The 13,370-nt window shown below is 38.6% G+C and overlaps 1 protein-coding gene across 1 annotated transcript; it reads left to right on the top strand.

The window, feature by feature from the left end:
• The first annotated feature begins 393 nt into the window (after positions 1-393).
• COX20 (cytochrome c oxidase assembly factor COX20) lies at positions 394-11,936 on the top strand. Its single transcript, XM_075924894.2, has 4 exons — positions 394-566; positions 10,009-10,123; positions 10,261-10,324; positions 11,345-11,936. Exons 1-4 carry the CDS (start codon positions 534-536, stop codon positions 11,484-11,486), a joined length of 354 nt encoding a protein of 117 aa, XP_075781009.1. The 5' UTR covers positions 394-533; the 3' UTR covers positions 11,487-11,936.
• The last annotated feature ends 1,434 nt before the right edge of the window (positions 11,937-13,370 follow it).

Here is a 13,370-nt window from a genome sequence, read left to right on the forward strand (position 1 = left end):
GCACCTGCACTGTCCCCGCGCCTCTGCACTCCCTCTCCAGGGGGGCAGCCCCCCCCCCCCCACACGTGGAGCTGCCCCTGTTGGGAGGTGACACAAAGCACTGGCCGGTCCTGGCCCTGTCTCGCAGCCTGAGGGGAGGGCTGCTCACTCCCCCCCCCACCCCTCCGTTTTTCATCTCGTCACGTCTCCCCAGGGACACTGGCCCGGGCCCACCCTGCCCTCGGGACGCGCGCGCCCTGTGTACGGGTGACAGACTGAGCTAGAACGCGCGCGCGGCCGCCGAGCCAGGAAAGCGAGGCGCGCGCGCGCGCACGTGCGCGCCCCCGTGCTGCTCCGTGACCCATTTCAGTGAACAAAGGATTTTGCTGGAATCTCTCAGCGCTGTACCTAAAATGGCGGCCGGCGCGCTCATCTCGGGCACCATAGAGACGAGGCGGGGCGGCTAGAGTGGCTCCCGCGGGCGCTTTTCTCTCGCGCTTGACAAGGCCTGGCCCGGCCTCGCTGGTAGCGTGCGGGGGGCCGTGAGCGGCGCCATGGCGGGGGAGGGCGAGCCCGGCTCGGAGAAGGTAAAGCGGGGTCACAGCGGCACCTTCGCCTCGTGCGCTCGCTGGGCGGGAAGGGAGCTCGGCTCGGGGGCCGAGAACTGACCCCCCCCCCCCGGTGTCCGGGGCGGGTCCCGGCGGGTGATTGATCCGCGTGTCCTGCCCCCCCAGCCGGGCCCCTCCCCCGGGCGGGGTTTGCTGCAGCCCCCGCAGGGGAGCCGCTCTGGGAGTGCGGCCCGGACCCCTGCGGGTGTATCCCGGAGGCAGGCGCGGGGAGGGAGCGCGCCCCTCCCGCTCGCCCTTGGGCTGCCCAGCTGTTTCCGGCCCGCCGCCCCTGGCAGGTGCCTCCTCAAGGTTGCAGGGCTCCCAAAGCCCTGCCTTGACTCGCCGCTGGTTCAGAGTGAAACGTTGTGTACCTAAGTTCACAGTTGTAGGGGATTGGGGGGGGGGGGGGGTAATTGATGAGAGGGGTAGCCATGCTAGTGTGAGACTTGACACTCGCCCCCCTCCCCGGAAAAAAAAGGTCCTGTAGCATCTTAGAGACTAAACAAAAAATGTAGATAGTATCTTGAGCTTTCGTGGGCAGAGCCCACTTTTTCTGATGAATGGGAGTGCCTCTTGCGCCAATCATCTGAAGAAGTGGGTTTGTCCATGAAAGCTCATGGTATTTTATATATCTATATTTTGTTAGTCTCTAAGGTATTACAGGACCACTTGTCCTTTCAGCTTTTTTATGTAATTGATGTTGAGAGTCAAAAGTTGAAGCTTTGTAACTGTTAAAACACGTCAAAAGTTTCCAAAGTAAATATTCTGAAATCAAACTTCAGTTTTTGAGCAGCATTTTTCATATTTAACTGTACATTTCAGTTCATAAAAAAATTCCAACAATTTGTAAGTACAAGTGAAATCAGTGTTTATAATGCGTACCTATAATATCTAGTCCTCTGAAACCTATCTATTATGCATACAGCTCATATGTGAATATTCTAAAAGCTGAAGAAGGTATGTGCTAGGTAAATGTCTTCTGTTCACTTAGCTTTGATTAGCTGCTCCCTGAGATCTGGGCATGGATCTTTGGGTGACCAGGGTATTTTATATATTTAATATATCTTGTAATTTCTACTGTATTAACTATTTTTTACTACAGAACATGCTCTGGAGGCTTCATTTGTAAGGTAAAAGTTCTTGGTACCAAGGCTCCAATGGAGCTGCCCACCTTCACGATACTGATGTGGCACAGACCATCCCAAGGAGTCCCTTGAATCTGCTCTGTTTGGGGCAAAACTCCTCATGTCCTTTTGTGGGCTAATCCAAGTGAGATGGGGGAGAGAGATACTAAGATGTCCAGATCCCCTTCCCTACATGTTTTTCCATGGAATGTGAATCAGGGCTCTTCTAGATTCAGAGGAGCCTGATGATTGCCATGATGCCATCAACCATTGACAAGTAAATAGGAAAACTCATGGGAATTTAAAGGAGTGGAAGATTCCTGTAACTTTTTTACTCCTTTTTAATGGATGGCACCATTGTGTGCACATATGCAGCATATTGTTTACCAAAATGTTGTGTAGAAAAATACAACTTAACTGAAACCTCTTACATGCTCTTAAATTTTACTTCCAGTTAATTTTAACTATACAAGAACCTCTCTCCTAAAGTTAGAGTAGTTGCAATCTGTCCTCTGCTGAAGTACTTCTGATCTACAGGGGTGGTTAGGTCATACGGTGTTGGCTTTCATCATTCTATCCAGTTGGTGAAGTGTACTAAAGATAGCTAAAAATATAGATGCTTTCCTAAATATAGCTTTTCTACATAATCAGGTGATTTAATTGTCACAGGAATGTTATGCAATCACAGTTGGGAAGAGAGGCAGTTAGTACAGTTGAAAGTGGGAGGGAAGATGGTCTATGAAATTTAATGTGTGAACCACAACTATGAAAAAGCTTTTAAAATCCTTTCTCTGCTTTAGGACTAGTTTCAGACAATGGTTACTTTAACCTAAGCCACAGACCTCTTTTAAGCATTGTTTATAGATGCTCCAAAATTGCTGGTCTTGTCAACCATTTCCATAGATGTCCAGTATGTTGGGGGGGGGGGGGGAGCTTTGCCTTCCCAAACTGCCAGACACAGCCACGCCCACTCTCTGTCCCCAGAATGCCTATTGTAGGCATTCTGAGGGTGGAGTGTTGCTGCCCTCAACGCTTGCCTTCCCTGTGCTCCTGGCCAGGGAGGCTGGAGCCATGTGACCTCCTCCCTTCCCTGGGGTTTGGGGAGCTGCGCTGCATGCATGCATCCCCTCACTTCTCTTCCCCTTCCTGGTGCTCTGGGGAGTGCTTGGCATGTTGCCCTGCATCTCTTTCCCTCCCTAGTGCCCTGGGGAGGCTGGAGTGTGCTGCCCTACTACTTCCTCTCCCTGTGGGGGATGGGGGGGGCTCAGCAGAGAGAGGGGAGCCTGTCTCCCCCAACTACATGAACCACCCATGACCAAGGCCCTGATTGTGCTAGGTTCTCTGAAGTCCCTGAGACTCTGGTCAGTCACAGGTCATCACTGGTGCAGAGCAGCTTGCAAAATTGGGACCTAAGTGAGCATTCATGAAGATGTGTCTGCATTTAAGAATAATTGTTAAGGGGACCATTTAGTAAGTCTTTTGAAAGTTGTTTTTTTCACTTCACTGTGGTAACTTCAAAAGTTTGCCAACCAAGTCAGCCTTTCAGGTCTTTTTAACAAGGAAAAAAATCACCATTTCCTGTCTTTTTGTTTATTATTTTAACTTAAGCAAAGAAATGGTGGTCTCACCTTTTCTTCCACAATTTTGAAGGCCATTATTTTTCATGCTGATATTTTGAGAATTCTACAGGTTTGTACATGACTAAAGCCTTACAGAATGAAAGTGGAAGGAAAAGTAACATGTTAAAAATGTTGCTTGTTTCTTCTGTTACTCTTTTCCAACCTTTTCCTTTCTGTTATAATTTGTGTCTAGTACTACTGGACAGTATATTTCAGACTGTTTAAAAATATTTACAGTAGAAAGTGAACCTATTAATTTAACATGCATTCTCTTTACTAATAGAAATATCTGCTAAAACAAAGCTTGTTAGACATATTCTTTACTTTTCTTGCATACATATCTAAGTACAGTAAAAATGTTTTGTATAAGAAATTTGTGTATTTGAAAGGTTTTTACTTTTTCTGTTGCATGTCCCTATGACACAATTTTGCATTAAAATTGAATGTCTTGATTCTGTGATATGTGGAATGCTCCTGTGGAGTGTTGACCACTTCCAGAAAAGGATAAAAATCAACACATTTTTTAAAATTATTTTTATTTAAATTGCTTTTTTCCTCAAAAATCACTTTTATAAAAAAATCCGATCTAAAGATATATTTGAGCTATAATGTATCTTAATTAAAACGATCTCCTCATGGAATAGAGATTAATTCTATAGTAGGAGACAACATATTGTAATGTTTAAGAACATTTTTGTAAATGAGTTCCAATAGTGCATGGATTAGAGGCCCAATAAATAAAATGTATGAAATTAAAAGTTTACCAACCTGAAGATCCTAGATTGGGGTTCAGAGTCTTCTGTATAGATTATTTAGGTTAATCATTCTATCTACTCAATGGGACTCAGTGCTCAGTCTAGAAGATACTATCAGAGATACTTAGTTTTGCAGTTCTCAAAATGTGGATTTGTGTCTCCAGAGAGAACATGCTTAACAACAAAAAATGTTTTTAAATAAATAATATATAGAGGTGAGAAATAACAGATCTCAACCCAATTGGCCCTCTACAAATATGTGTACACAGAGTCCATCTCTAAAAATGCAAAGTTTAAAAAAGAATAGAAGATTATTGGGAGTGGAATAGATCTGAACAAAGAAAAATAATCTGAGAGAAGTGTGAGGAGGAGGGGAGCAGCAGTAGAAACAAAAGTGAAACTAACTGAGCAGCATATTCCAGAAGTCTTGAGTTGTTTCTGAATGTAGCGTTCATTGATGCCAGATCTGCCATACTGGTGTCTTGCAAGAAGGTAAAACCTATAATGGCAGCAGGCTGTAAAAAAGACCCCATTTAGGAATATTTTAATAAAGTTCCTCTACCTGTGGGTAAGACAGACATGCATGTGAAATGCAAACAGTGCAACAAAGAAATATCACTTGTAGCAAAAAAGAAAACAATCTCATCATCCCAGAAACAACCATAGATAGTTTGTTCTAACCAGATTACAAAAAGAGGTAAGTGATGGGGGAAAATGTCCATTTTGTTAATGCAATAAACTCCTTTCTATATGATAGAGAACCTATGTTTCATTAACATGGTTCAGCCATTAAGACCAGGATACAGTCCACCCGACAGCAGATGTTGCAGGCAAATTGCTGAATAAAGTTTTATAAAAGAGAGATTGAGCCAAATGCAAAAAGTCTAAAGGGTAAAAGATTTTAATCTGACTCTTGATGGGAGGAGGAATGTCCACAATGATCCTGTTGTATGTGCTTGTGTGACAACAGGAGAAGGGAATGTCTTCCATAGAAACAATTGATACATCAGGAAATGTACACACTGCGGAATGGTCACAAGATGTAGCAGTAAAGGCTGTAACAGACAGTGGGGTTAAAAAAAATTAAAATGCCTAATACACAGCTTGGTCACAGACAATGCTGCAAATGTATCCAATATGAGAAGACATCTAGAAGAGTGAGGAGAGTCCCAAGCTAATAATGTGATTGCAGTGCTCATTTGATGCACCTCTTAGCCAAAGGATTCAGTGTTCCCGAAATAAAAGCTAATGTTGAAATGGCAAAATACTTCCATAACAACCATTTTGCAGCAGCTGCTCTAAAAAAAGTGGGAGGAACCAAGTGAACTCTCTCACAAGGTGTGATAGAACTAATTAGTGGATTGTTTTGAGCACTATATCAAGAACTGGCCTAATCTGATGACAGTTCGTGAACAAATCCATGAAAAAACAGATGACACTGTCACAAAGTTCTCAATATTGAGCTTAAGAGCAATGTTGAACACATGCTGAGTACCCTGAAGCTTATTTCTGTTGCCTTGAGCAAAATGCAGGGAAATAGCTATTTTATTGCTGATGCTGTTGAAATTTGGAAGGAACTGAGTGAGATCTTAAAAAGAAAAATATGCAATGACTGTTAAATTACAAGTATTAAAAAAATGAATGGGTCAAGCACTATCTCCAGCTCACTTTCTTGCAAATATTCTCAATACTAGGTACCAGGATCAAACCTTAACTGCTGGAGAAGTGGAGTTGGCTATGACATGGGCATCCAGCAATCATCTTTCCATAATGCCCAACTATAATAATATTTAGATCTGAGAATGAACCATTCAAGAAATACTTTAGCTGATGTTTTAAAGAAAGTCATACCAGTGACCTGGTATAAGTCACTTAAGCACTTGAATTCAGAAACTGTTGAAGTGATAATTTCACTTAACAGCAGTACCTGCTTCTTCTGGTGTAGAAAGAATATTTTCTTCCTTTGGATTACTTCATCCAAATTGAAAAATCACTTGGGACCTGAAAAAGCAGGAAAACTTGTTTGTGCGCGCCCCTTCCCTCTCCCCGAACTACGAACAAACAGGAAAACAAAGGTGAAGACTGAGTTAGCTGCAGAAGCCAATATTTTAAGTTTCTTGTGATCTGGCTGACAGTCTATTTAATTTTTGTATAATTTTTTAATTGCATTTAACTGTTTTAGTTAACTATTTTAAAAAATGAACCCGATTTTTAAAAAAAAACTTGAATGTTTAACTAAATTCACAAATTGATATGCGTGTTTTGTTAAATTATGTTTGTTGAAGAAAAAATCCAGAATGCATACTGGAATATTACATATTTAGTTAAATAAAACAATTTAAATGTCTGTCTGGTGATGGTCTCCTCTTAATACAGCATGGTAAGAAAATCCACCAAACATTAATGATTAGCCTGTTGAATTGGAGATAGTTCATCTCCCAAAGACTTCATAAATATCTTCTTCAGTTACCTTCTGTAAATGAAATAACCAAACAATCATTAATATTCAAATATAGCTGTAAAACTAATCTGAAAAGTTTTCAAAAAAATTACTGTTTAAAACGTATAGTGTGTACTTCTACAAATGAAACTGACCTCTCTGAGTTGTGAACAATATGTATTAAGGTTATAACAACCACCAAGAATGCACTTGTATGTAGAAAACCATGGTTAAATAGTCTTCCTAACTAATGACTTAAATCATGATTTAAATCAAATCCACCCTTCTTCCAGCTCCCCTTAACATCAGTGGAAACTTGAGATGTTCAGTACTTCATATAATACTGTTCTCTTAGTAGGCCTACTGATTTTAGTGGAACTGTTTGTGGAGTAAGATACTAAACATAACTAGGGAAGTTTATGAATAATGAAACAAGATTTTGCCATGGAGCATTCTGTCATGTAAACATTACGTATGGGCTTGTCTCTTCATAACTTTTTTGACAAATAGATCACCTTTCATAATATCCATACTTTCTGGTATTGTTTGGAGTTGTAAACAATTTTTCAGTATAACAACAGTTGAAATACTATTTTAGAGGTATGCATCATGCAGTACATACAGGATGCCTTCTTTTCAAACAGCAGCTCAAATGACTTTTTCCACATAAACTGCTGAAAATATTCCTACTGAGAATACATAACTCTTGGCCCTTACTCATCTCAGTTGTTGAATGGATTTGGTCCTAAATCAATTTACATTCATGTATTTAATCTTTCTGCAAAAAGATTTTGATAGGGCTTCTAAACGTGTGTACAAATTCTAATCTCATAGATTTACAGGCTACTACTAGTCATAAGGATTCATAAGAATGTAAATTAAGTCTCTCACAAGTAATATAATAGTACCTGACTGGTGCTGAGCCAGAGAATTTGTCAAACCACAGGAGATCAATATTGTCTAGCAGCATTACTGATGCTTCTCTACTGCTTACTGGGTTCTTAAAAATGTTTAGGGGCAGATTAGAGCTAAATAATAGCACAGAACAGAGCCAGGACTGATGGCCGTAAACAAACTTTCTGGGACCGCAGGAAACTTGGCCACATTCTTGGTAAGGGGACATAAAATCATGGCAGATCACAGATGTTGCCGGACTAGAGATGTTCAACCTGTATAGCATCTTTTGTACCACCTTGTCACAGGGTAACTGGTTTCTATGGTTAGTCTAGGCGCAGGTCTCCAGGATCAGAGTAGGTGAGTCCAGTCCGCCCTATCAAAGGGGGCTTGGCTGCACCTGAGGCTAGAAAGATGGCTAGTGGTCAGGAGTTAGGAGGGTGATTGAGAGAGGAAAGCTACAATGGAGTGTCACCAATGGTCCAAGAACGGTACCATTGCTAATGAAAAACAAATTAAAGATACTGGGTGACAGTAACCATTGATCATAACATATACAATATATAAGGATTTAAAAGCAACCGAATTAATAAATACAGAAATGTGCCTTCATAATGGACAAGGACATACTTATAAGCAAGAAATGTAGATTTCAACACAACAATAACCTTTACAACCATGAATTTTTTAGGCCTTTTGATATATATATATATATATACACACACACATTAGCATTTAAATAGATTTTTTTGGAAAAATACTATTAAGTAAGAAATACTATCCGTTAACTATTTTCAGTGCAGATGACCTAGAAATGTGTGTGGATTCTTTTATAAATCTAAAATAATAAACATTTTTTCTTTTGATAATGTTATTGCTAATTATGGACCAGCATATGAGGCTGATCAGTATTCAATAATGTTTGTTGTTCGAATTTTCAAAGGGATCCAAGGGTAATAGGTGCTCAATTCCCTTAGTAATCCTAGGGTATATAACCTTTTTTCCCCAATAAAAGATTGTGTTTAATTCCTTTGTCAATTATCATTGTATTTCTGATCAGAGTAAAGATAATTGTGCTCTTGAAATTCTGCACTTCTTTTAGAACATATGTTTTAAATGGGGGGGGAGAGGTCTTGTGGAAGACCTACTATTTTTGTGAGTATAAATGAAGGTGTATAGATTTTTATAACTTCAAATTATTCTGTTAAAGTATTCTGAGTAGTGCTGCCCAGTCTCCTGCAATGCCTGCCTGATAAAGATATACATGCTCTCTCTATAATTTAGTCACGGTATGTTGTGCTATATATGAACTACAAGACAGATGCAGATAAAATATGCTTTAAACAATTCAATAAATTAGTCAGGTTCAGGTTTAGAATCCTGGCCTGCTGACTAAACATATAATGCTTAATCTACAAGTTCTTAAAGCCCTCCTTGCTAAGTCATCCAAAATTTCAGTGCTTAAGATAATGCCTCAGAAAAACAGATTTTAAATTTGTACATCTCAAATAACTTCATAAAGTGGATAAATAATATCCTTATTTTTGTGGTTGGCCAAGTAAAGAGATATAAAGCAGTTTGTGTGAGCCTGTATGGCCTGGTACGTAGACCTAGGTCAATTAATCGAGAAACTTATAAATTGGGGTTCTGTTTCCAATACTGCCACAAACATCTCACATCTTTTACTAAGTTATTTAAGGGTAAGATGAAAATTAGCCTGGGGGTGGGGGTTGAGCATGACAAGAATATTCACCATGTTTTTTCCACCGGTGTTTTATTGAAATGTTCATGTCTAGCTTTTGAATAATGGTTAAAAAAAATAATCCCCCCCCATGAATACTTACTCTTGATTTAGCCAGTGTCCAGCATCTACCTATGTCTCAAATTTTGTGGGGTAATGTGACTTTGTTGGAAAGGCAGGACACAAACATTTCAGAATTGTGCCGTTGTAAGTCTTAATCTCAAAAAATACTTTTTCATTCTGAACACATTTTAGTTGTGATGGGAGACAGCTCTGAAAATCTGAAAGATACGAGTTTGTTTGTATGTGTGCTTGTGCCCTTTCATGCATACAAACACAAAAAGGGAATCAAGTATGTCTTGTGGTACTGCTGAGATTGGAGGCTCTATATGTACATTTATTTATCTAGAACTTAAATGAAAGTGGAACTCGTTAGCAAATGTATAATCACTGAATTAGTCCCAGTATGGTTTTAGATGGAATTGATTAATGCTTATAATGAATGAAAATTACTGGTAACATGCATTTACTTCATATAATTGAATTACAAAGTGGGACAAATTCCACTGACTGCTACTGAATGTCAGGGATAGATAACTGGATAGATTTGGGATGAATTTGGCTCTGTCTACTTTTGTAACCTCATATTTGACAGTGCATTATTTATGCAAACAAATATAGCTGGAAATGAGTCTCATGGGATATTTAAAATAAAGCCAAAAGCAAATTAACTACGTTGTACTAATGACTGAATTTATAGACCACTTTTTTGTCCAAAAATCAGAAAGAGGGATGGAGAATGCAACTCTAATGTATTTTTAAATACTTTGTTTTTGTTTTAATTCTAGTCCTTTAAGCTCCTAGGAATCCTTGATGTCCAAAATATTCCCTGTGCACGAGAGTCAGTACTCTATGGTTCTTTGGGTTCTCTAGTTGCAGGCCTTGGACACTTTTTAGCTACCAGTAAGTGTGTGTGGTGTTTTTTTGCATTTCTTCAAAAAGAGAGATTAATTTATATGTTTGATTTTTGTTTTGCTAGTTGAGGAAAAAAAAAGATGGACAATAGTTTTCATTATCTATTTTTTCCCCTTCTTTTTCAGGTAGAGTTAGAAGATCTTTTCACTTTGGAATGGGAGGTTTTGTTTTGACAACCTTAGGATGCTGGTATATAAAATGTTCTTTGAATTATGACAGATCAGTGCTGCAAATTTATACATGTATTCTTGTGCTATCCTCTGTGACCTTTCATACTGATCTTGGAAGTCTTCATGGCTCTTAGCCATGCTTCCTTCCTCTCCTATAAATCCATTCCCAAAACTTATTTTGGAAAGAATCTTCATTAATCTTAAGCTATCAGACTTAAATTTAATTGTAAATAAAATATTAAAAGAGCACTGTGCTACGTGTGGCTATTCGCCCAAAAGACCGTGCAGTCCTCTTGTTCTCTTCCTTCTTCGTGTCTCCTTTTCCTCCCACTGTTGAGTCTTTCAATTAAAATTGTAACTTAGGGTATGTCTACACTGTGGTGCTATTTCGGGATACTTCCAGTATCCTGTAATAGCTATTCTGAGACTTCTAAGCAAGCTGGGTTTTTTAAATATATTGGGCTCGCTATTCTGACATCCCTGCCAACCTTGTTCCACAAAGAACTAAGGGATGTTTCAGCATAGTGGTTTATTTCAAAATTTGGCACTGTGTAGACAGTACAAAATTACTAAATAAGCTGTTTAGAAATGAACTATAAGCTACGCAACTTGCATACCTCAAATTGCATAGCTTATTTCGAGCTAAGGGTGCAGTGTTACACCCTGAGTGATCCTGTGAACTGTTGAAAGATGTATTTATCTTCAGGTTCAAAAGTAGTCAAATTGAAATCAGCGAGGACTGGTCACGTGTTTAAAACTATACATGTATGTAACTATTTTGCAGGATCAGGACCAAATTTAGATCTTTAAAAGTAGAAATGGATTATATGTTTAGGATAAATGTTATATGTACCTGCTTACATGTGGGAATTCCTAGTACAAAGTGGCTATAGAGCCCATGCCTTACAGAATTAGCAGCTGTGCTAATGTTTACATAAATGTTGTAAAATGTCCAGTTAATGATGTATAGAATTTTATGGTTCATACATAACTAGTTGAACAGCTATAACCTGATATTCTCATTTTTTTTCCCTTTAAGGGTCTATTGCAGATACAATCATGCAAAACTAAGGATTCAGCAAAGAATTATTCAAGAAGGGATGAGAAACAAGATTTTATATGAAAGTAGTGATTTTGATCCAGAAAGTAAACAAAATAAAAGCCAAGGAAGCCATTCTTAGCTTATTGAAGAGCAACCTAATGATCAAATGCAACCTGTGGCATCTTAAAATGGAATTGGAAGTGCAAAAGCAAGCACAGAATGAGAACAAAACTGATAACCTACCTGTTGTTTTGCTACTGGACTCAAACTACTCAGTCTGTTAAAGAAGGCCCTATCAAATGTTAGGATTGTGTATATATCTAAACATTGTGTACATTTATATACGAATCAGGGATGGCTGCTTGGTCTCTAACTTCTTGTCTTTTTTGGGGGGGAATAAAAAGATTAATGTCATTGCTGAGGATTAATAAAGTTTCAGAATTGTTTAGACCAATGGTGTATAGCTCTGCTAAAATGACTGGAGATTTTGTATTTTACATTGAAAGAGAAATAATCCAGGCTATAATTGTTTCCCCATATCTAAACAAGACCTTTATAAATAATAACATTAAATGCAGTTTAGTCTCTATGCAGCTTCATGTTATTTCATGTGAAAAATTATTCCTATTAATTATTTTAATAAAAGGAATATTAATCTGGTTGGCTGAAACAAAATGAATAATGAAAAGATCCCTTTTATCTCTGTGAAACATATGCAGAATAACCGGCAATTTCTACCAGTGATGTTAGCTAATGAAGTCCCTTAATAGACACTTTTAAATAGAGGCTAGATAAAGGTGGGATGTTCTTGATTTAAGTTTGAAATAGTAATTTGCTAGTAAGTCTTCAAGAAGTCTATTTGCTACTCTTTTGTACGGTTATGTTCAGGGTTCTTTGGCTAAGTCTCCACTGCAACTTTCTGCCTCGGTGTGTGAAAAAGCACCTCTCTCAACAATTTACAGTACTGCAAAGTTCCAGTATAAACCTGACTATAGTGCTGGGAGCACATTAGCTACTCTCCTCCATGGAGGTGCTGACACACAATTCTCCCAGGGTGCAGCCACACTACACTCTTAGCTCGAAATAAGGTACATAATTTGAACTATGCAATTTGTATAGCTTATTTCAAGTCAATTTTGAAATAATTTATTTCATAATTGTGTGCTATCTACACAGTGCCAAACTTTCTAGCATACACAAAGCCTTTATCTTAAGAGTCCAGATCTTCCAGTTAAAGTACTCCTTTGCAGTAACCTGTACTAATTGTAGTTTAATAGTTGGCAGAGAGGTACCTGCTTGCCTTGATTAGTCACAGTAATGAGTTAAATTGACCCAGCAGTAGTTTGTTAGTTTGAAATGTGCACCATATATTGTTAAATTGGTGTTTTAAAACTCACTATTCTATATTAGAAACCCCTGTATATACTATTGTTTAGCATATTATTGAAACTTTCCTGTAATTCAGGGTTTCTCTTTGTAGATAGTGCTACCCTATATTGGGCCATTAGTGTCAGTGATGAGGATGCTTAGTACTTGATAGAATCAAGCCTTTATTCTTTTTAAAGTGCATTATTTAATAGACTGCTCTTGGTCCAAAGTAGTCAATCCTTTCTAGTGTACTCTGAAAGGGGTTTAGATTTATTTGCATTTCAGGGCTGTAATAACTTCATATAATATAAATCATTTGATCAGGAAGCAAGTTTTACACAGACCTATTGAATATTAACCAGTGTGTCATGTTTAATGTCTTTTACTTAAGAAAACACCACTCTATGCCAAAGCACTTCCCTTTAAAATTACCTGTGAGTATAGACAAACTTTTTTAAATTTTACATACATGTGGATTAATCTCCCAACTGATTTTTTTTAATCCTATTTTTCTTCTCCTGTTGAGTTGAATTATCCTGTTCTCATCTTGTATGAGAAATTAACAGTAAAAGGGGATTTTGTTTGGGAAGAGAGATGTTCAGTTTAAAAGTTTTTGTATGACGTATAAAATCTCTGCAGGATTCTGGTAATCATA

Source organism: Pelodiscus sinensis, chromosome 3, assembly GCF_052426305.1.
Source record: "Pelodiscus sinensis isolate ZL-2025 chromosome 3, ASM5242630v1, whole genome shotgun sequence".
Taxonomy (NCBI): Eukaryota; Metazoa; Chordata; order Testudines; family Trionychidae; genus Pelodiscus; species Pelodiscus sinensis.